This window comes from Protopterus annectens, chromosome 9.part0, assembly GCF_019279795.1.
Source record: "Protopterus annectens isolate FY-2018-M chromosome 9.part0, PAN1.0, whole genome shotgun sequence".
Classification (NCBI taxonomy): Eukaryota; Metazoa; Chordata; order Ceratodontiformes; family Protopteridae; genus Protopterus; species Protopterus annectens.
In genome coordinates, this window is record NC_056743.1 from 1,762,055,116 (window position 1) to 1,762,080,123 (window position 25,008).

At 40.2% G+C, this 25,008-nt stretch overlaps 1 protein-coding gene across 3 annotated transcripts in view; it reads left to right on the forward strand.

The window, feature by feature from the left end:
* SWSAP1 (SWIM-type zinc finger 7 associated protein 1) overlaps window positions 1-22,612 on the forward strand; it is a 218,715-nt gene extending 196,103 nt beyond the window's left edge. For all 3 annotated transcript variants that reach the window (XM_044084613.1, XM_044084614.1, XM_044084615.1), the window contains one exon: window positions 21,743-22,612. In XM_044084613.1, the coding sequence (XP_043940548.1) occupies window positions 21,743-22,279 (537 nt within the window). In that variant the 3' untranslated portion in view covers window positions 22,280-22,612. The remainder of the gene's footprint in view (window positions 1-21,742) is intronic.
* The last annotated feature ends 2,396 nt before the right edge of the window (window positions 22,613-25,008 follow it).

Consider the following 25,008-nt stretch of genomic DNA (forward strand, 5'->3'; position numbering starts at 1 on the left):
AGTAGTAGAGTGGATAATTTAACAGCTGCACATTTAATAGTAGCAGTAGGCTGTAGGTAATTTGACAACTGTATTTAGTAGAAGCAATAGGCAATTTGACAGCTGTATTTAGTAGAAGTAGTGGTAGACTGTAGGTAGTTGGACAGCTGTATTTAGCAGTAGCAGTAGTAGACTGTAGATAATTTGACAGTTGTATTTAGTAGTAGGCTGTATGTAATTAGACAGCTGCGTGTAGTAGTAGCAGTCAATACAAGTAATTAGACAGCTTTATTTAGTTGTAGCAGAAGGCTGTAGGTAATTTGACAGCTGTATTTAGTAGTAGCAGTAGGTAATTTGACAGCTGTCTTTAGTAGAAGCAGTAGTAGACTGCAGACAGTTTGACAGCTGTATTTAGTAATAATAGCAGGCTGTAGGTAATTTTACAGCTGCATTTAGTAGTACTAGTTTAAACAAAGGGCAGTATAAGGTTAATATGATAAAGGCAGTTAGTATTATAGAAATATATAAGATAAGAGGCCAATATTAGACTGATGTGTAGTATAAATTACTGGTGGTGAAGCTCTGACTCAGGGTGGTTACCTTGCAGAAGATCTTGGCTTTCTTCTTGCAGGGCTTCTGGTCTGTGTTGCTGAATGTGATAGATACCCTTTCACAATCAGTATTTAGTGTCTAGGGTTTACGTAGGGCTTCCTGATTTCTCTGAGTGGGCATCACTTTTCTATGCAAAGTTTTGCCGTTTTGGCTTTCTTCAGCACCAAAAGCCTTTACCAAGATGTTAGCAAGGTGGCACAAGTTGGTACAAGAAAGGGAATCCTGAGTTACCTTACCTGGATGACTGGCTCCTGATAGTCCACGTAGATGCTAGTTTATTAGAGCATACTGGATAAAGTCCCCTCTGGTCCTGTCTCAGAGAAAGTATTTTATTGGAGCATCGTTGGACACTCCTGGCCTTAGGGAAGTTGATAGCCTCCTTGGTGAGAGTTCCGTGCAGGGTCCAGGCTTGGACTCTACTGTGCCTTCTGGTCTTCATTATACCACTTCCATGCCTGAAGATGTGGGTATTGCAATGTATTGTAAGTGTGTCTATAGCTTTATAACCATTGTATGCTTACAGATCAGGGCTGTTTTGTCAACTTGAGGCAATACAGCTCAATCCACAATTTGCTCTCTGAAATTGCACAAAACAACTTGAGTACATAAAACCCTGAAAATACATACTATAAACTTTATATGAAACTCCATACATATTAAATATGTATTTTTGCAGGGGGATAGGGTCTTTACAACCTCCACACTCCTACTTTATTATTCTTTGAGTTTGCTGCACCTCAGAGAGAGAGAGAGGTTATTAGCTCGTATAAAAACTGTGTTGTGCTTTCTACAAGACATTGCTGTCTCAGAGTACAAAAAAAAATTCAACTGACATTATTCCTAATGGAGTCACTTGCTCAGGCAATTCTGAATCAAGCACCCTGATATTGAGCAGTGTAAGGATGCTGTTCTGGACCTTTTGTTGTCGACAGACATTTGTAGAATTGTGGCGTGATGGAGAGTCACCACCAAGCTGCAGGAGGGTGTTTCTTTAATACTTTAGAGCTTGTAGCATTTCTAAATCATGAACTAGTTTCTTGCAGGCTAAGGATCTTATCTAGGCTTCCAAACAGTGCGTGGAGTTTAGTTTTAGAGGTAAAAGCAATTTTTCTAGACTTGAAAGCCTTCAAAAAAACTTCTGTTTTCAGAGCTTCTCCTCACCCCGTTATACTGTTGCTGGTGTGGTATCTAATCAAACATTGGTGTACAAAGTCATACCCCCATGCTGCTGTTGTGACACTGGGTCATACACAGCAGCTTCACTGGTAGCAGTTTATGTAACTGGTGAGGCTAATGAGCTGGCTAGCACCCTGTGTCAGATCACTACCCTGCTCCTCGAGCTCTAGAAGCAATGTCTGGCCAGGGTCTTCTAAAAGTGAGGCAGCTCAGAGTTTAACCTCTTTTTCATTTGGGAGAATATAATCTTTCCTGTCTTCTGTTTGGTTCAGCAGTGTGAGTAAAAGAGATCAAATGACATATTCTTCATACCATATCACTGGAGATTATTTTACACATTGCTGTTATTCAGGCTGATTCTATGTCTTATCACAAACTTCAAGGAAGAAAGGCCAAAACACGTTCTTATCACCCCAGGGTGACTAAGAATGGTGTGGTTTAGGCTGTACTCTCCCATTTCCAACTAAGGATGTCCTCCATTATCAGCAGAACAGCTTTGTCTAGCTCAGGATATAGCTTCTGATGTAAACCCACTTATCCAGCAGGGATCTTAATTGAAGTTGCCAGAAAACCCTCCATTCAACACATTAATTTTATTTTTATTTATTTTATTTAAAATAAATAAATCATAATTTAAGTTGCCAGAAAACCCTCAATTCAACATGTTTATTTCATTTAATGGAAACTGTTCTCACTCTGTGAACAGTGGTAGCCCATATAACTCTGGTCAGTTAGATTAACATGCTGGTTATCTGACATATCATTTGGCACTTGTATGGCTTAGGCTTTGGTTGTCCAGTGGTCTGTATAAATATGTTGTATGTTTTTGCACATTGTCACTTTGTGGAAGGCAGAACTGTGGCCCTACACTGGCTGGTCAAGCAGTTCATAAAAGCAGATGTGCATCTCCATCCCATTTGAGGAACCATACCCTTCCAAGAGATATGCTTGTTGCTTGCAGTTTGAGTCTGGTAGCTCAGTAGAGCTGAAAATCATTTCACTGAAAATCCTTTTCCTGGTAGTAATCACCTCTGAGAGGTTTATGTTTAGAGAAATATATTTGGTCTTCAACAAGAATAAGGTTTCACTCAAGACAATCCCACATTTCCGGCTTAAGATGGTCTTGTAGGCTTCTTTGGAGGCTTCTCTGGACACTCTGTTAACCTCTTGGATTTCTTTTTAGTGGTGGAAGCCAAGAGAGAGAGAAAGAGAGAGACCTTCACAACTGGGTTGTACATTAACGGTTCAGGATTGGTGAAGTTTGGAAGACAGGTCAGTTCCTTATCTTCCTTTGCTACAGGGATTGAAGAGCTTGGAGTTGCCAAGCTGACAGACCCTTTCAAAGTGGATTACTAGTTCCATTATCTTTTGCCTTCAGGCAACTGACCTCCTGTTGACAAAGGATGTGATCATAGCTCACTTCACCAGAGTCCATTTCACCAGTTCTTGCTTTAGGAATACCTATCTCGAGGACATCTGTGTCTTTGCTAACCTGGTCCTTAGTGTGTACCTTTACCGGGCACTGCTGTCTCACCAGTGGGTTGGGGAATCGGGCCATATCTGGAAACTCAGTATATTTTAGGATTCAGCCATCTGAGTTGTTTGCTAGTGTACTTCACCAATACCTTCCACACTGCTTGTACTACTTGGAATTCAGCCTAACCACGGGTCTATCAAGGACATTCCTCTTTGTTAGATACAGAAGGTATGTTAACTATATGTTACCTATCTGTGAGGGGGTCCTCCTTTGGTGGGTCAGGAATACTCTCCCTCCATCCCATTTTAATTGAAAAGTTCTTTACCTTTGCCAGAAGACAGGTAGGACTGCATTCTTTCAAATGGAAAAGAGGTTAAACTCTGGACTGCCTCATTTTTGGAAGAACCTGACCATACCCGTTGGCATAATGGTTTGTCTTCAGCTCCCACGCACAAGATACAATGTTTGATTCAGACCTCTGGCCAATGCATGGATGGAGTTTGATGTTCTCCCTGTGACTCTGGGGGGTTCCTCCCACCAACCAAAACCATGCTGAATGTTTTGATGGTGCCTTAGAGGGGTGGAGTTGTATAGACCAAATACTTTGGGCATCATCTGTCAAGCAGAATACCTATAAATAAGGGAACACATTTCACAAACTGAATGCTGCATCAGAGCTAGCCACTCAATGGTGAAAAATTGGCTCTAGGTTTTTCAGTCATGTTAACTGATAGGAACCCATACTAATGGTGGGAGAGGCCTATGTGTGCCTGCTATAAAGCGCAACACCCCTGGGTCAGTGAGATATTAACTGTCCAGTGACCTTTTCCCAGCTTAGGTTATGTAAGATAGCTTTTTTGAGTGAAAGCTGGACATAAAACCAGTCAACCTGCCAAACATGAAGTAAGGATTAGTGCACTCTTAGGTTCACTGACAGTAGTCAGCTTGGTGGAGGATAACACGATGGTAAGGAGGAAGCTGGGCATCCTCTGTTTCCATGTAGTGCGGCGAAGACACTTGGCTTGGGATCCAGAATATATTACTCTGGAGGAGGACAGACTAGAAATAGTGTGGGAACTGTGGTGATGGAGAGGCTTCAGAAGACAGTGTAATCAGAATTAGTGAAAGACTCATGGTAATCAGATTCCAGCATAAAAATAAGGCACTGTTCGTAATCGCAGCCTATACCTTACATCATGGTTGCAGTAGTAAGGAAAAGAGTACATTCAGACAGCAGTTGCAGGACCTACTAGATAGAACAGGACAACATGAATTGATGATGTTAAAGGGTGACCTGAAAGAACATATCAGGACAGACAGAACAGGATATGAGGACTGCCTGTGTCAGTATGGGTGGGGCAACAGGAATAAAGAAAGAGGACATTCTAGACTTCTTTCTGACAACTGGATTGATGGTGGCCAGCACATGGTTCAGCAAGATAGCCAGTCACAAGGTCACATACAAGACTGGCCAACATGCAATAAGGTTGACTTCTTCCTAGTAAGGAAGGGTATTGTGGTAGAATCAGTGATTGCAAAGTTATCCCCAGTGAAACAGGTGGCCTACAGCATAAACCACTGGTTGCCACAATCAGCTGCAAGCAGTGGTCAGAGAAGTCTCGAAGATCAACAGAGACTAGGCTGAAGACCTGGAAGCTGAATGAAGAGAGAGAGCTTAAGAGTTCAAGGAATTACTCAAGGCTCTAGCACCTGAAGAAAAGCAAATAGGTGGAGATGAAGAAGAATGGACAGTGCCTCAAAACAGCATTTGTAAAGACTATAGAACAGATGTGCAACCAAGTCAGATTTGGAACCAAGGTACACAAGGAAGGCTGATGTGGAATGCAGAAGTCCAGGAAGCAATCAAATGGGGAAGGAGGAGTGCAGGAAAAAAGTGTGAGATAAACTGATCAGGCTAAAAAGGAATACTGGTTGGCTAACATAGAGACAAAGAGAACAGTTCCAGAAGCAAAGATTAGAGGCACTTTACCAGCCTCTGGAAAGTGACTCAGTAGATGGCAGAAGTAAGCTATCAGGTTATCAGACAAAGACAGAAAAATAAAGAAAATACTCAGACACCCTTGATAAGTCATGGCAGCAGTAACCTGCTCACCAGTCCAGTGGAAGTCAAAGACAGATGGATAGAGAACTTCCTGCATGTTCTGAATGAAGAAAACCCCACAAAATCCCCAGACAGAGCCTACAATGAAAAATAAATAGGAGCCAACCCTAGAAGAAGCAAGAACAACATTAAGAAAAATTAAGTCAGGGAAAGCTGCACACTCAGATGAAATCATAGCAGTTATGATCAACGTAATGGGTATGATAGGGGCAAAATGGCTCCTGAAGGTACTCATAGCAGTATGCAGAAAAAGTTATATCCCAGATGACTGGAGAATAAGCATACTGTTGCCTGTATACAAGGAAAAAAGGGGACGTGCACAACTGTGGACAGTACAGAGGTATCAAACTCCTGTCACACTGCATGAAAGTTCTGGAGAGGGAAATGACTATGCAGAGTAGTAGAAAGTAAGGTGAGAGATGAGCAGTTCAGATTCAGATCAGGCTGCAGCACAACTGACCTGATGTTTGCAGTGAGATAGCTGAGAAGTACCTACAGATAAGGAAAATAAGGAAAGAGTCCAGTTGGCATTCCTGGACTTGGAAAAAGCATATGACAAGGTTCTAAGAAAGCTAGTTTAGGCAGATATGTGGTGGTTCATATTCTCAGAAACACTGGTAGAATTAGTGCAGGCTGTGCAAAATGTCTCTGTGATGCCCACGCACTGGCCCAGTAATCAAGAAGCCTCAATTCTTCCTGTGAGGGGCGTGCACATTGGGAAGGATAACAAGTACACACACAGTAAAGTACAATTTCCCTTAAGAGAACACAGAGATCACAGGCAGTCTGGGTATGGTTTCTCCCTTTCTTTCCAGATTCCCAGTAAGACTCCCCGCTAGCACAGCTATAGGGTTCAGATCATAGCGGAGTAGTTAAGCAAGTCAAAATCTCCAGTACCCTCTCTGTCCAACCAGTGCTTTGTGTCCCTGCCCAAGTAGCTAACACACACACATACTTTGAGATTTGGTTTATATACAAACACAGACACTCCTGGGAACGGCTGGCACAGGTTCTCCAGCTGTTCCCCCTTCTGCCAGGCTATAAGGTAGTAATCACTGCCACCAACTATTCTTATCAGCTACTAATAAAGCCTTTCCCAAAGGGTGATCAGTTTCACTTTGTAATATTACTGGTATCCAAATAGTGTGACCCAGGGCTATAACTTGGACAGTATCACCAAATACATGCAATGTACTCTAAGAGCTTAAATTACCTTTACACAAAGCAGCCAAAGTTGAAAGGTTTAAAAATATTTAATAATAATAAAAACACAAGACAATACTTATTACTTCAACGCAATGACATTACAGAGTTCAGAGATCACAGGAAAATGCTTTAAAATAATACTGTAGAAATAGTCTGACATAAATATAGAAAACAGCTAGACTTATCTGGCTAAATTTCTATCTAACTCTAAGAGAAATACTAACAGCCTACTTACAGAGCAAAGGCAGAGTGCTGGTGAGTTGATGTGCTCAGGTTCAGACAAAATCCAAAATGCTCTCCTTTCTTTCTGTCCTTAAATTGATAACTGCTGAGTCATTTCAGATTTCATCATTCTTAACAGTTCTGATTTAGTTTTCCAGGCTCACAGAACTTAAAAGTTACATATCTTTTTATAATCTGCACCTGCAAGAAGCCACAGCTATAAAAGACATTTTAAATGTAAAATCTAGTAATTAACTCTTGTCCTAAGGCAATAGAAAGAATTCCTTAGTCCAGACATCCTGTCTCCAAGATTGAGATCAGTCATACAATGCTTCTTCCAGCAGAGTGCACTGTATTTGCATTTTTGAAGCTCAGTACAACATATAGTTTAATCCTACCATATAGTTATCTTTACATTTATAGAACAAGTCTGTGGATCACATTAATATTTACAGTGACATAGAATTATTTACAAAATTCTATCTAGCTGGCAGCCTTCACATCCCCCCCGAAAACTCAAGCTAGTTTTTTTAACTGACTCTTGAGAAACGTTGTTTAAGAGGGTTAGGTCTGTCTTGGGTATACCTTACACCATTCCCTGCCTTGCCAGCCCATCTGCGTTGGCATTGCTAATCCCACTGTGGGTGCTGCACTGACATATCATATGGTTGCAACCCTAGGCTCCATCTGGCTGACTCAGTGTAACCATGTTAGGGGATTGTGATCTCTAACTATAGTGAATTTCCTTCCATACAGATAAGGCTGACGTTTCTGCAGTGCCCACACTATGGCTAGACATTCCATTTCTACAACTGCATAGTATTGCTCCCTGAGTTGAAGCCTACGACTGAGATAAACAACTGGGTGATCTTCTCCCTCTGAATAAATCTGGTTAAGTACAGCCCCAACCTCATGGTTTGAAGCAGCCACCTGCACAACAAATTATTTGCTGCAATCTGGACTAGCTAACACAGGGGTCCTCCCAAAGCTTCTTTAACCTTCAGGAATGCTGCTCAAATGCTGTGGTACACACTACCTTATCTGGCCTGTTTTTCCTTGTCAGGTCTGTGAGAGGAGCAGCTATGGTACTATAATGGGGACGAACTTTCTGTAGTACTTAAGATTGCCCTCGCCTGCTTTATGGTAACAGGTGCAGGCCATGCCTGAATGGCTTTCACTTTGGAAGGTTCTGGCCTGATCTTACCACTCCCCACTCTATGTCCCAGGTAGGAGACATCTCTGCCATACCCACCTGACATTTGCTGAGCTTAATGGTCAACCCTGCCCTCTGTGGTCTGCCCAGCACCTCACTGACATCATGTTGAAGGTGCTCTTGCTAGGAGTGGCTATAGATGGCTGTAGATGGCAATATCATCTAGGTAAGCAAGGGTAAACCCTCCTGCTACGATATAATCTGCCAGCCTCCGGAAAGTCGCTGGATCACTTTTCATCCCTAAGGGCATCTTTGTGAACTCATACAAGCCAAAAGCAGTCACAAAGGCTGACCTCTCTGAAGCACTAGGAGTCAAGGGCACCTGCCAGTAACCCTTGGTAAGATCAATGGTTGTAAAATACTTAGCCCTACCCAGCTGCTCTAAGGCTTCATCTGTCCTAGGCATGGGGTAAGCATCTGACTCTGTGTGACTTTTTAATTTCCTGTAGTCCACACACAACCTGGTGTTGACATCCTTCTTTGGCACCAGCACCACTGGGGAGGCCCAGGGACTGTTGAAATATTGAATTACCCCTAGTTCCAACATTTCCTGCATCTCCTCCCTCAGAGTCTGTTTGACTCTCTCTCAGTCACCCTGTAAGGGGCCTGCCTAATAGGCCTTTGGGGTCCTGTATCCACCTGGTGCTGCACCAGTTGTGTGCACCCTGGTTTCCCAGTGAAGATGTCCCCAATCTCCTGTAATACTGCTCAGATTTCTGAAACCTGGGTAGGAGATGGCTGCTGAGACATTGCTACCACTTCCACTAAGGTGTCAGTCCGAGCCTCACTGAGGAGATCAGTCACCAAATCTCCCTCAGGCTCCTCCTGCAATCCACTGCAAATACTCAAGGGCCTCCCTATCATGGTAAGGTTTCATCATGTTAACATGGTACAATTTGTGCCCCTGTCTAGCAGTTACACCATGTAGTTAACATCGCTTACCTTTCTTACCTTGTAAGGTCCCTCCCAAGCTGCTTGCAGCTTGTTATGTCTGACTGGAATGAGAACCATTACCTGCTGCCATACAACATACTCTCTAGCTCGAGCATTCCTGTCATACCAGACCTTTTTCTGTTGTTGGGCTACTGCCAGGTTCTCCTGGCTTAAGCCCATGAGTTCCCTGAGCCTTGTCCTGAGGTATAGGACACATGCCACAACAGACTCCTTGTGGGATTCACACTCACCTTCCCAATCATGAATTATATCTAGAGGTCCCCTTACCCTACGCCCATACATTAACTCAAAGGGTAGAAAACCTGTGGATTCCTGGGGAACCTCTCTGTAAGTAAACAGATGGGGCAAATATTTGTCTCAATCACTCTTAAACTGGTCTGCAAATGCCCGTAGCATAGACTTGATTGTAGAGTTTAACCTCTCAACAAGACCATTAGTCTGGGGGATGTTAGGGGCTGGTCTTCAGGTGCTTCACCCCACAGTACTTCCACAGACAAGCCAGCAGGTCTGACATGAAATTGGCACCTCTGTCAGTCAGTATTTCTTTTGTGAAACCTACCCTGCTGAAAACATTTAACAAAGCATTTGCCACCTTTTCTGCCTCAATGGAGGACAAAGCCACTGCCTTAGGGTATCTTGTAGCATACTCCACTACCACTAGGATATACTGGTTCCCTGTGGAACTTGGGGTACACAGAGGCCCCATAATATCCATAGCTACCCTCTGAAATGGCTCCTCAATCACAGCCTAAGGCATCAAAAGAGCTCTCACCTTGTCTCCTGCCTTGCCTATCTTTTGGTACTGCTCACAGGTCCTGGCGTACCCTGTTACATCTCTGGAAATGCCAGGCCAATAGAAGTTCTGCATAATATGTCTCTTTGTACATTTTTTGCCCATATGACCTGCAAAGGGAATATCATGGGCTATGGCTAGAAGGGCCAGATGGTAGGCTCTAGGCACTACCAATTGCTGTATTCTCTCACATTCTAGCCCTCCCTCAGGGGTCCATACTCTATACAGTAACCATTTGTCTCAGTGTACAGATTCTCCCTTCCTTAAGAATCAGGTGCCTCACTAGCCACCCGCCTCAGGCCTTGTAATAGGGGGTCTGAGAGCAGAGCCTGTCTCAGCTCTCTCTTTGTAACCCTTCCCAGCTCCCCTTCCACAAGAAGACTGGTATCCTGTGACAGCGGTGCCTCACTGTCAACCTGGGTAATACTACTCACCTCTACCTTTGCAGTCACTCTGTCCAGTGGACCATTAGTACCAATAAGCGGCTGTGGCTCAACTTCAGTCTCGCTGCTACAGGGTAGCTCCCCCCCATGACATAACCACCTCACCAGTCCTGGCTGCAAGTATGCTGTCTGACTGGGTCTCCCCCAGGCTACCAGACCCACATGCTTGGCTCTTATCCTGACAGCGTTCCACTGCATTAACACACGGTACTGTATTATCAAAATCCTTCCCTATCAGGACATCTGCAGGATGGTAGTTTGGTACCCCTGCTGTCCCAAGACAGCCTACTATTGGCATTTTGTCTTTCCCACTTACTGGCTCCCTCACCTTTTATTCTCCACTTTGCCTCCGTGGACATCTATATGCCACATGGCCCCACTGGTTGCATTCAAAACATTTAACCCATGGTCCTGGACGTGTACCTGGACTAGTGGCTTCCTCTGCTACTGGCAGATTCTGTTGGGGCAGTCTAGGCTGCCCACCATGGGTTCCCTTAGACCCATGAGCAGCACTGGGTGTCCGAATGCTTTGCTTGCTAGTTAATAGGTCTCCCTTCTAGCCCAACACACCTGAAGTAGCACATTGTTAGCTAACCGGCTTCTCATGTCCTCAGGCAAAGTGCTAAGGGCTTGTTCCCTCACCAAAAGGTCTACTAGACCCTTAGAAGTGGCGACCTGACATCCACTCACCCACCTATGAAAATAAGTGCTCAGTTCAGCAACATATTCACAAACACTTTCATCTGCCTTGTGTCTATGCTCACGGACCTTTTTCCTATAGGTTTCAGGTGTTAGCCTAAAAAATTATAACAGACAATTCTTTACAGCATTATAGTTAAAACAGTCAACGTCAGATAATTTGGAAAGTACATTTACAGTTTTAGTCAGGGGCCATACCCAGAGCCTTTGGTCAACATCATACTGTTTACATACCCTCTCAAACATATGGTTGAAACTATTAACATTATCCCCCTCTGTAAACTGTGGAAGAAATTTATTGACCTTTTGTGCTTCTGGGGTCCAGTTACTCCCTTCCCCATTACTTCCATGTCTTTGGCAAACAGTCAGCATCTCCTTTTCGTGCTGCCTCTGCCTCTCCTTCTCCACAGCTTCCATTTCCAAATGCCTGGCCTCTAACTCAAGTCACTTTAGCTCTACTTGGATTTTTAAGTCCTCTGCAGAAAGGTTGAACTGTCCATTCTCTGTGTGTTGTACATCTCCACGGACAGTCTGATTGTCCTCCTGATAGCTGTTTTCTGATGCAGCTGTGACCAAAGCTGCAATCATGTCTGCCATAGTCAGGTTTCCCTGCACCAGTCCTTTAGCCTGGCACATCTCAGCCAACTGGCTCGTTGTCAGCTTACCGTACTCCTCTGCTGACATGCTTGCCTGCTCTCCCTGACTAACTGAGCTAACAAAAGAAATAAAACAATTTTGATCTGAATTCTGAATATTCACTGCATGATTGATTTAGAGTACAAAAACACCTTCAGTGATCACTGTACATAAGCTACAGGAATTCAGTATCCACACCACTACACGCCAATTAGTATGTGATGTGGCTAACTCACCACAATCAAACAATTAATATTTGATGTGGATATTCCACCACTGCCAAACATTTAATATGTGACGCCCGTGCTCTGGCCCAGTAATCAAGGAGCCTCAATCCTCACCACTAGCACCAGTGAGGGGCGTTCACATTGGGAAAGATAACATGTACACACACAGTAAAATACAATTTCTCTTAAGAGTACACAGAGATCACAGTCAATCTGGGGCTGGTTTCTCCCTTTCTCTGTAGATCCCCAACAGTACTCCCCACTGGCACAGCTGTTGGGTTCAGATCTCAGCCGAGTAGTCAAACCAAAACCTCCAGTACCCTCTCTGTCCAACCAGTCCATGTCCTTGTCCAAGTAGCTGACACACACACTCGCACTTTGAGATTCGGTTTATATGCAAACACACAGAGACACTCCTGGGGAAGGCTGGCACAGGTTCGCCAGCTATGCCCCCTCCTGCCAGGCTATAAGGTAGTAATCACTACCACCAGGTACTCTTATCAGCTAGTAATAAGGTCATTCCCAAAGGGTGACCAATTTCACTGTGTAATATTACTGTTATCCAAATAATAAGTGTACCCCAGGGCTAAAGCTGTTTTGAGTGACCTGGACAGTATCACTAAATACATGGCGTTTTCTCTAAGAACTTAAATTATCTTTACACAAAACCGGTACATTTGAAAGTTTTAAAAATATTTAATAATAAATAATAAAAACACAAGATAATGCTTATTACTTCAACACAATGACATTACAGAGTCCGAGATCACAGGAAAATGCTTTAAAATAATATTGTAGTATAGTCTGACATAAATATAGAAAACAGCTAGACTAATCTGGCTAAATTTCTATCTAACTCTAAGAGAAACACTAAGATCTAAGATCCTACTTACAGAGCAAAGGCAGAGTACTGGTGAGCTGATGTGTTCAGGGTCAGACAAAATCCAAAATGTTCTCCTTTCTTTCTATCCTTAAATTGATAACACGGTACTGCTGAGTCATTTCAGATTACATCATTCTTAGCAGTTCTGATTTAGTTTCCCAGGCTCACATAACTTAAAATGTACATTTCTTTTTGTAATCTGCGCCTGCAGGAAGCCTTAGCACTAAAATACATTTTATATGTAAAATCTAGTAATTAACTCTTGTCCTAAGACAATAGAAAGAATTCCTTAGTCCAGACTGTCTCCGAGTTTGAGATCATGCAGTGCTTGACTTGTCAGCTTTCTTCCAGCAGAGTGCACTGTGGTTACATTGTTGAAGCTCTGTGCAACATATAGTTTAATCCTACCATATAGTTCTCTTTACATTTGTAGAACATTCCTGTGGATTACATTAATATATACAGTGACATAGAATTATTTGCAAAATTCTATCTAGCTAGGCTGGCAGCCTTCATAGACCCAGTGACTCAAGTACGAGCAGTGTTCAGATTCATAAAGAGGTTCCCAGAGGGCATGGTTGTGCATCGGAGTACTGCTCTTCATACTGGTGATGGACTACACTGGCAAACAGGTTAGAGGGATCAGATCAGCAAAGTTGCTGTATGCAGATGATGTGCATTAGCACACTTCTTCATTCCAATTAAATCTTCTACACAGGTTGTGTGATGATTACATACTACTTTTTGATAACCCCAAGCATTCCCAGAGGTAGTTCTCCCTAAATGCCATATATACCTGAATAAAATCTCCTCTTAAATATCTATAAGAGACACGGTACAGGTTCAGATATTTTATTCTTTCATAATTTAAATTTTCACATCCATGGATGCCTTTGGTATATTTCCACTGTACTCATTCCAGTTTACTCATGCTTGTTTTCTTGTAAAGTTTCCATGCTGTTATTACATACTCAAGTTTGGTCTAATGTAGTTAACAAACAATGACTTCGTCCTTTCCGATTTCCTAGCCTTTATAAATCTTTTTATACAACCTATTGTTCTATAACTATCATTAACCAATTGGTTAATATGATTAGAAAAACTTAAAGCTGGATCTACCCATATACCCAGGTCCATACATGAGTCTGCAGTTTCAGTCACTGTGTGCTGTATTAAAAATTCACCTTTCCATTTATGTCTGCCAAATCTCATTGGCTTTGCTTTTGATGCATTTATTAACATATTATTTTCATGTGCCCAAATAGTCTATTTAGTCAAGTTCTTTTGCTGACATGCCCTATCTGTGTAACGCATGTAGTCAGTTTAACCAGTTTCAGGTCATCTGCATACAGACTGTAGAACTCCTCAGATGAAAAAGATAGGTCTGAATGATACAATCTAAACAAGTAAGGGCCTAGGACTGAGCCCTGTGGAGCACCCTAATTGTAACCAACATTTCACCTCTCTGATTGCTGCATTGTACTTGCCATATCTTATTTGTAAGCCATGCATTTATCCATCTTATCAAGAAAATCAATACCCAATTCTAATTTGTTGATCATTGTTTCATGTATGACCCTATCAAATGTTAAATTTATACAAATTATATCATAGCACAATTTTTCTTTTTATTCATAACTATTATTATATTGTTCTAAAACATCATGTTAACAGGGGGTAATAGATCCGTTTTCAGAATGCCATCTTAAGGGTCTGTATGACTCTGGGTTTGTCTTACTCTCCTCAAGACTGGAGACGTGTTTATTATACCGGTCTTTAAAAGAAAGGAATCTCCCCATATTTATACGACCTAGTAAATAATATATAATAGAACCGTAAGTACTTGCTGAAGTGTTCTCAGGTCATTGTTGCTAATTCCATTTCCTCCTTGTGCTTTATTGGGATCCAGTTGGCATAGTTCTTTTTCAATATAATCTAATTTGATACTAGTATCTGAGGTTACCTAGATGTCACTAGAAAACAACTTATCACCCTCCTTTGTCGAGCTAAACTGTTTTGCATAAGATTTTGTAAATATATCTATAATTTGTTGTGTCTGAGAATAAATTTTAGACTCTGCACACAGTTTGTCTTTACTCCTTCATCTTGTGTAGCCATAAAATGGTTTCCTGTTATGCTCAATATCGTCATATAAATTTTCTTCAAAAACTTCTTGATCTTGTCTCTCACTATGTAGTTTGTTTGTCCAGCTTGTTTATTACAGTTTTCAAAGTTGTAGTTTGACCTCTTTTCCATTTCTTATATTTTTGTCTTTCAGCTTAATCAGGTATCTTGTTCTTATGGAAATATATCCTCCTGACATTGTATGCCTACATCCTGATAAAACATTTTTTGAATTTTTTTGCAGTCAAACAATTTCTGTTTCAAAACTTTCTATGTTCCTACTGCAAATTTTCCACTGAACACACCACTCCAATTTGTTTTAGATAGTGACTGTTTTGCTTCCATGCAATCTGTAATTAATCTTCTGTGCAGTGGTTTAGTTTTCAGTTTGGCAGAATTGTCTAGCAGCAAATAAACCTTTATAACCCCCATGATTACTGCACATGAGCAGTGGTAAAACTTGACTTGAAGTAATAGTGATTTCTTTAGGAACAGAAACAATGTCTAGTATGTTCCTTTCCCTTTTTTTTCTACAATCTGAAGCAATTAATGTTCCTGAGCATATGTTGTCAATAATTTGCTTACCAATGTTGTTGAATCAATATTATTCCAGTCTTTTTCTGGTAAATTTAAGTCCTCAGCCACTATTATTTTTCCTCCAGTGTGTCATGCTTGAAATGTATGAATTGCTATAGGTCATCAGCAATTGACTTTGCAGGTTTATACACTCCAACAATTGTTATATGTTCCAGGGTTGTCTTTATTGTCACAGTTATACAGTCAGTCTATACCACTGGTGTTATCATTGAGCATGCAACAATCACAGGTCTCATAAACTATCTTTAGTCCTTATCATAGCACCTCCACCTGATTTTTTTGTTAGAATGTCTGTTACAGTAAAAACATTTACACCCTGACATAATTGGTTCCAGTTATTGTTCTTTAAATATGTTTCACAAACAATAACATCAATCCTGTGGGAATATAGCAAATTTTCCAATAAAAAAAAACTTTATTACTAATGCTTCTAGCATTAACAACCATCAGAGATGCATCAAATGTTGTCTTTTTTTTTCGACCTGGCAGAAATCCTGCCTCGTGTTTGTCAAATATTGTAAAATATCTGCTATAAAAATTCTCTTCCCTGATCTTGACAAATGCATGCCATCCTGTCTGAATATGTGCCCAAAATTAGGCTTGGATGTTCTACACATTTACATTTTTTAAAACGTGACATGTTTTTTCATGTAGGTATTTACCCAAAAAATATTTTCATTCATGCTGACCTGACCCTCCTATATTTGATTTGTGAAAAATGCATCAGTACAAGCTGTACTAAGAGGGCTGTAAGTTTCCTACTAGTAGTCAGAGAGTCCTCGTGGATGAGATGATTTGTACTGACATGAATTAAAACAGATCCGTACTTCCTTACATGAAAACATTCTAAGGCCTCTCTCAAATCCTCTTATTTTTACCCTTGACAAGCACAACAGTGTTTGATATTCATTATCTTTTTTAAGTATCAGTTCCTCTAATAATTGAATCTGCAATTATGAGAATATCTTTTCTGACTAGATCTGAAGAATCTTCATCTTCTAATTCAGTAAGATTTGCTCTGTCAACTTACAAAGGAATGATCTTCATCACCATTAGTCTTATTAATTCCTCGTTTTTTCATTGTGTATTACATTTGCAAGCATGCAGTTTTCATCCAGCTGGCTTTGTACATCCACAACTTAAGCCACGTTGTCAGTGACCATCTTTCTCAACTTTTTTCTTACAGTAATGTTCTTCAGTCCTTCCACATTCAATTTTGATTTTTTCTTTTCACCTGCCCCTTACCTCTTTTTTTCTACTGTCTGTTTTGGAAAAATATTGCCTTTTTCTTTAGACTGAAGCTTTTCTGATAGAAAAATGTTATTCTTCCCTGTAATCAACAGTGTTTTTCTACATCTCTGTTTTGGAAAAAGAGCCTTTTTTTTTAGACTGAAGGTTTTCTACCATGCCGAAAAATGTTATCTGGCAACCCTGGTTACATAACAAAGCAGTGTCCTTTTTGGTTTGTATTCTCTTTACCTTACAGTCATTTAAAAGTTTCTTTTTCTGCCTTATTTGTTGTAAACTTTTAAGTGTGTGACGTATGTTGAATGAGAAACAAGTGCAGTCTGCTCAATTCTGGTAAGATGGTAATGTTAATAAATTAATCCTTATTAAAACATAGCAAAACAAATTCAGAAGGAAAACTGGGGCTGGTATGTATACATTGGAATAGAAGGGACTGACCCACAACTGAGGTGGTTTTTAGTACTCCCTTATGTATTCTAAGGAATTGTGTTGGAATAATGCCTAGAGATAGCATGAAGTCATTGTGAGAAAAGACTTTTCCTCACTTTCATGGTTTGTGATCATACAGGAAACAGTAGATCACAAGTGTCTAATAGAGAGTGCAGAGAACAGGGAGGAAGGGTGGCCAGTCTTAGAATAAGGCCTAAGGGAGAGCCATGATGACAGTTATACCGAGCCCGCTCTGTCTTTGCTTGTAGGTAGCAATGGAAACCCAAATGAGTCTGAATAAAGAAGCAGCCAGTGAAATAGTGACTTGATAGATTTGAGCAATATGTGCATTAGTCTTAAACCACCATGGGAAGATGACTGCTTAACAGAAATAAGCTATGAGCTATGTTTTGGAGTGCTATGCTGCTAAATCAGTTCTGATGTGGGTAGGCTTTTAGGAAGGATATAACATGCTCTGGGTGGCTCAAAAGCAGAGTTACAGCAAGGATATGAAAATGAGGATGCAAGTTGCAAGTACAGACAATCAGACAAAAAGAAACTTGATCAAGTCCTAAACCCTTGTAGGGACATGCGTAGTAGCTTCCCAAAGGTCAGGTCACTATGTCTGGAATCTCGTCCCCAGGTCCAAGTGCATGTGTCCTTCCATCAAAACAAGAAGATCAGAAAGTAGCTTGGTTGGACTAGCAGAACTGGGGAAAATGGTTCAAGCTGACATATTACAGGAGTCCAATTATATTTTGCAGGGTGATGGAGAAGGTGTTGAATCTTCATTCTTAGTGTGTAAAAGTGTTTATTTTTGCCCAGTGTTCAAGCAGTTCTGGACTCCCTGAGGGCAGTGGACTTCACTGTTAGATGTATTGATACTAAAAGTAACTGGATCTCACCTCACACAAATCCCAGTTGTAAAAAAAATTGCCAAAGCACATATCATGTCTTCACTTAGAATCAGATTAATTTTAAGCAGCTGTACAGAGCAGTTATAACGAGAAGGCTAAACTAGGTGTTTGTAATAGCGATGTGTGCGAGGGAGTTTTTTTTCTGAACTTGAATCAAGAGACTGCGTGTTCTTGGGTTGAAAAGCAAACTGCTTAGGGTAAAGAAAGAATTTGTCCTCTAAAAAGATGTGTGCTTTTAGAAACACTGAAAAAATTGTAGCTGGGAGTCTAAAAAGGGATTCTTTCTAGAGCAGAAGTGAATGGAAGCCTCAAGATGAGGTTGTGTTTTAAAAATAGACTGTAGTTTGATACATTTAAAAAAAACATCTGCACCATCTGTGGCTGAGGGGGCTGCCTGCACTTTTCTTCTAGCTCATCTGTGGCTGAGGGGTCTACCCAGACTTTTCTTTTAGCTCCTCTGTAGCTAAGGGGTTTGCACTTCTGTTTCTTATGATGGGGAACTTTAGCTGCAAAGTGAAGCTGTTAAAACCAAAGTTATCATCACAGTCCCTCACTGGCCATGGCAAGTCTAGTTTCCCTTTGTTTTCCTTCTATTTTGTAGAAACTGTTGTTCTGAAGCCATCCAAAATCTTGTCATCTCATCAATCAGGCTGGTTTCACCTAAGTGTATACCAGCTTTGTCTTGTCACGAATTCCTATCATTGTTTGACACTTGTGTATATATTTATATATTCCCCTTTGTCGGCTCGGTAAGTCAACAAGAGGCTGTAACAACTTTCTAACTTTCATTTCAAGTCAACATTTACATTTTGGTGATGTTATAACAAACATTTGTTATCTAGTGAGTAAAATAGTTGTGTTTTTACATAAATGTTTGGGAATGTGTGTTTTGACGATTGCAGTTTGCCCAAGTGACAACAGCATTATCAATGAAAGCCAATTTAAGAAAATGTGTAGTTGCCCTTTCTTCACTCGTGCTATCATGAAGTTGGTATATGTAAGTTAGGGGTGCCCCCTGCAAAAAATCTTTAGTTTATGTTCACTGAAAGTGGATATCAGTGATTTTTTTTTCACTATTGTCTGTTAAACTAGGAGCATTTGATAAATAATCAAGGAAGCGACTATTTGCACAAATCACTGCATTCTGTATTGGGATAGTACCTTTGGTTGCATAGCTGTCTCTGTATATAATTGTGGCAGCACCTTGCTGAGTGTAATGTGATTTTTAGTTGTACAAGTAAGACATCAATGTCTTCGATGTAGACTGGTTTCCTGTGACATCCACATTTTTATTTGCTAGGGAGGTGTGTTTTGTATTTTGTCTGGTGAAACATTCCATGCTACTGGACAGTTTTGTAGAAGGTTATTTCTGTTGTTGCCATGGTATATGGGGGTCCTTGTAGCTGTAGGGTCCTCTTCAGATAGGCTGTGTGTGTCATTTCTTCTTCTCAGAATTCCAATAAAAGGTAAAATATACAGGAATGAGTCAGCATATTTTCTGTTCGGTCTGAATCCAGTGGGTTGGATCACATTTCACTCCAATACCAGCTGCATTGCACTATTTAGCTGGCATTTTTGTTGTACATACTGAAGATTTTTCTTCCCGCAAAGTCTACTTGGCCACTACTTCAAACTTCCACTATGGCCAGGGCAGTTTGTTGATGTCTTTGTTGAGAGATAATAAGGCGCCTCTCAAAGGTATCTCCCTGTTGAAACTGCCTTTCGTTGAGACATTTCCTCCTTGAAACTGTTGTTTTGTATTACAAAACCTGACTTGGGCTCTCTCTGAACTCACTGCCTTGACAAAGCCTAAAATTGTTTTTTTTTTTTTTTTTTTTTTTTTTTTAAGAGGACCATGTTTCTGGTGGCTCTTCCAGGAGAATCTATGAGCTTCTTGCCCTCTCCAGTTAACCAACCACCTTACTGGTCTTCTATAAAGACCACATGTCTCATCACACCCTTCATTTGTGTTTAATGCATATTGTGTGGTTTGCTTTAATTTGGCCATTCAGTTTCCTGTTTCTCTCCTTTTTTTTTTTCATTATGGCATTTGGGATTTATTATCCTTACCTTGACATGTAGGTATGGTTTTATTTAGGTAGGACTGTCCTCAGGAAACATTTGCAGTGCTTTGTTTCCTTTAATTCCTGATCCTTGAAAGAAAAAGTTTCTAAGGATTTACTTTCTTGGTGGCTTTCCTTCTCATCCACAAATGTTATAATTTTCATGTCAAACAGTTGATAGGTATGCCCAAGCCTTATTGTTGTAGGACTGTGGTCTTCAATACAGCCTACTTCAGAAATGCCTCAGCAGGTAATAGCTGTAGAGTTGCCACTCAGTCTACCCAGAGCACGATTGCAAGGCATTATAAATTAGACATGGCTTCCAGGTCCATGAAGCCTCTGTGTTCTGGGGAATTCTGGCCTCGGAACTCCCACTTGGAAAAGCTCGGGACACTGTCTTAGAAATTACTGAAGATGGCCCCAATTCAATCAGATGCAAGCATTATGTACTTACCACAGCAATAGATCTGTAGTAATAGGTAAATTCTCAGTAACATCTGTCCTACACCCTCCCTGCTTTAGTGATGAGGTCTTTCCCATGTATTGTTTAGTCCTTTTAGCCCCTGCATGTCTGCCTTGTAGCTAAAGATGGCATCATGTGCAGTGCAGTATGGGATAGGTAGAGGTGTAGCAGCCTAGGAAAGTTTGAAGTGGCCTGTGGCTTTAGTTCTAGAAGTTACTGAGCATTGCCCCAGTCCTACAGCTCTCTGTCATTATGGTAAGTATAATTTTATTCTCCCCCCATTTAAGCTTAGCTAAATTGATTATGCAAGTTGTCCTTGTGTTTGCTATCCATCTGTATGTAATTTACTCTGTTTTTCAGGTGCATTTTTAATTATATGTAGTTTCTTTTTGTAATTGTGTTATGCTTTGAAGAGTTTTCCTTCCCAGATCTCTACTGTAAAATGTGTTCTCTCCCAACTGGGCTAACATGATCATCAGTAATAAATACTTGCTATTTTTTTTCTCCCTCTCTTCTTTGTTTGTCTGTTTCTTGCCTCTGCTTCCCCAGATATGTCCATCTACATCTTTAAAACATCAAGCTAGTTCAATGTTTAAGGGAGGATTTATTTATTGCGATGGAAGCATTGTTAGTGAATGTGTACACATGCTAAGAGTAGACATAATGTGTGGAATCATTTTTCTGTAGTTCTGACATTGTATTTTTTAAAGCTGGGAGATGAGGTAGGTGTGCAGTTGTCTACTCCCACCTGTTACCTGTGATGTCCATCTTTCCGTCAGGCCTCCATGGTTGTTGATACTTTTGGGTTCTAAGCTGCTGACATCAAAATAAAAGATGCAACCTTCCCAGCCAAAAGAGATAAAAATGTCTTTTGGAACCCAGAGTTTGCTTTGGAATTCCATTGCTGTATTTTTAGGAAATCAGTAGTAATACTTTTTATACAGGCATACAAACTTAAAATTAAAAAAAGAAGCTGCAATGGGTGCATTTGTAAAAGATTTGCAACACCCATTTCTACAACATTCTAAACGTGAATGCACTTGCATTTTAGTACCTCAGAATTCTTGAATGCATCCTTTGAAGTAGCTTATTTTACTTGTAAAATGACTGTAGTTTTATGAAGATAAAAGTTTATGTATTTAGAGAGCTAAGATATGCAGAGGTTACTGTCTTCAGTGAGTTATGTTTTATTTCAGCACTCTAACTAGTTTATTGTGTTGAAGTGGCACAACTGAGAGTTTTCTTTGTTCTTTCTTTAGAAAATCCAGTTTCTTTATCCACGTTCATCTGATGAGCTATTGCAAGTTGTGGCATCTGTACATGAAAATGAGAAGCTTGTGCCTTCTTTGATTATAGTGGATGGACTTAATGAATATGCAGCTACCAGCGGACATCATTTTGTAGCTCATGTGTCAGCCCTACTAGTGGACACAGCAGCGTTTCTTACAGAACGATTCAGTGCTATTTCTAAAAACCCAGAGGGTGTAAACTCAAAATGCAGTGTGATTGTGTCTTTGACTTTACCTTCGTGCACAGATGATGAAACAGAAGGATCTCTGAATGTGATTGAACGTTACTTTCCTGTCAGATGCTGGCTAGAGAAGGACACGTACAGCCCAGAGGGTGTAGTTGAAGGACAAAACTTTAGGGTGTACTTTTCAGAGGAGTCTGGAATAGAGCCGCAACAGGATTCTGCTTCAGGAAGCCAAGAGACAAAAGAGTGGAAGGTGATGTTTCGAGAAAGTGGTGAGATGACTGTCCTTCCCCTTCGTCCAAGTAACAGCGGGACAATGTGAAACGATGCAATATAAACCACACGGACATTTGAACATCTTTGGTTCCCAGCTCTCCAGCAAGTGTCACACTATGACTTGAAACGTGCAGCATTTCTCTTACTCTTTTGGTAGTGTGTGTATCCTCATTGTTACCATTTGACAGCACATTCAATTCACTCATATTTTGAGAGCAAGCATTCAGTTCTGAAGATAATGTAGGTATTATGATGTAGGGCTTTTATGTACTCTGATAAAGTTTGGTTTGTCCATTTGTAAACTGTATATAATTATAGACTTACTTTCCTGCAGTACTGAAACTCTGTGGTATAAATTATGTTACTTTTCCTTGGTTAATCTTTCAGTTTTATTGTACAGTGAAGCCTGTATTTTTATTTATTTTTTTTAGTCAAACCAACTTATTCTGAACATATTTCCTTGAAAGTTAATACCTGCTTTTGAATATCTTTTGTTGCAGCTAGCATATTTTGGAGATTCCATCGTTTTTTTTTTAAAAACAAATGAGAGCTTAAACTTGACTCTAAAGGCTGAGTCAAGGATAATTAGGGAGTGCAGGTTTTTATTTTTTTTTGCAGTGTCTACCTTCTTTAGATCCTTCCAGGAAAATGCATTGCAGCTTATGACAGCTATAATTTGAGGTCTGAAAATCGCTGAGAAGACAACTACTTTGTGATAAAACTAGTGTATGCATATTAGCCTGGAGTCGTATTATACTGTAAAGAGTTGTGTTAAAAATAATTTTAATGGCAGCGTTGTCGAAACATCTCTATATACCGCCTTGTCTTTGTTGCTCTGTTGAGTTTGCAGTACTTTTTAGAACAAAAGTAATGGCTCAGTACGTTTTGTAAGATGAACTTAATTAGTCCTCTGGGAATAGGGAAAGAGGGGAACAAGAAAGAAAGAAACGTTTAAATGTACTTAAGAAATATTTAACAGTTTTTCAAGATTAAATCCAGAAGATCTGCACCAAGTTTAAATATCATTCTAAGTGTTGTGCAGAATTTTACTTCACTGGCAGAGTTGTGATCTTTGTTGTTGCAGGTTTGTTGTTTTATTTCTGTTTATTTTACGGTTTGCTTTCCAGGTATATGTTAGTCATTTGAATGTGGCAGCACCGAATGTTGTTTCAAATGAAAAAAAAAAAATCTAAACATGTTGTGAACATATTTGTGGAGAATAACAGCAACACCATCCATGCGGGGGACTGCCACAACACCATCCATACTACCCCATACTACAGTCCAGTTATAATCAACATCAGGGTTGCTCCTCCTCAGGGAAGAGGGGATTTACACTTTTGCATGTTAATCAACTATGAGAAATAGCCACTTGCAAAGTTAAATGACTATCTTTGATTTCCCTTTGAAATCACCTTTTTCTAATGTAACTAAACCGTGTCAGTGGTGCAGCAGGTAGCACACTCATCTTTGAGGCAGAAGGCTGTGAGTTCTACTCCCATGCCAGGTAGGTGGACTGTTGATACTGCAATGCAACATTTGGGGTGATTGCTGTTTTGAGTGTGTTACCCCTCAGATAAGAAGTTGAACAGAAGTTCCATCTACTTGAGTTGGTGGTAGCCCAGGTTTTTAAAAGATGTCATGGCACATTTCTAAACAATGAGGAGAAGTTCCTAGGTGCCCTGGCCAAATTTCCCATAGTAGTGTAAATACCACCTTGGATATTCTCTGGAAAGACCCCACTAGCCTAGTGAGACTAACCTAGTCAACAAAGGATAAATAAAAAGTAAAAAAATAAAGTTAAAAAAAAAAAAGCTAATTCCTAAATTACAACTTTACCATGCAATTATTTAAAAACCATGTTAAAGGGTTTAAGCTGAGGTAAGTGCAAATGGATAACGTCAGAGTGAACCAAGCTTAGCGGGGAAAGTGAGTGACTTGCTTGGAGTCACAGTTTATATTTGTTGACTGTAGGAATCAAACTCATGCTCGCTTGAAGTACTGAAGTTGATCTTATTTCTGTGGCCGTCTTCAGTAGGTTTATGAATGCGACGGCCTCTTCTGCTTCCCTTTTTTTCACCGTTCATCTCGTTATTTTCCATGTGTGAGTCAGAGTTGTGTATCTGACCATTTCCTGGTTCAGTGTGAATATCTTTTAAACATGGCATGTCAACTGACCCTTCTATGCCTGCAGTTTGTTACGTTTTAAAATTTCATGACCTACCAGTTACTGTGTTTTCAAGTAGCTTTATCAGCACACCTTGGATTCACATTGATGGATTAAATGAAGTTAGAGTGGAAGTCGGTTCACTGAAAAAGTTATGCTGAAACAACTTTCACTGAACCTCTGAGAACTTTTGTTGCAAACTTATATATTCAAAAGTAAAATAATACTAGCAACTAAAAGTCGGTCTCTAACAAAGGAAACCACAAACAAACAAAATAACACCTAATGTAGGATCTGAAGAAGCACATCTTGTGAAAGTGCTTATCCTGTGGCATTAAAATTATTTTTGAAATATATACTACTGTTGATCATTATAGATTATATGCCATCAGCCTTGGTGGTCAGACTGTTATTTTGTTTGTTTGTGTTTTAAACTTATATAGTCACCTACTCCGATGTAACACAACATTGGAGAAAAGGAAAAACTCCACCGTCAGCAAAGTTGTTTTGACATAACATTTTTTCGAAATTCTTGCTACATTTGATTAATCAGCTAGCTTCCCATATGTTAAGCTTTTAACTGTATATTGCACTCGTTTTCTGTCTAC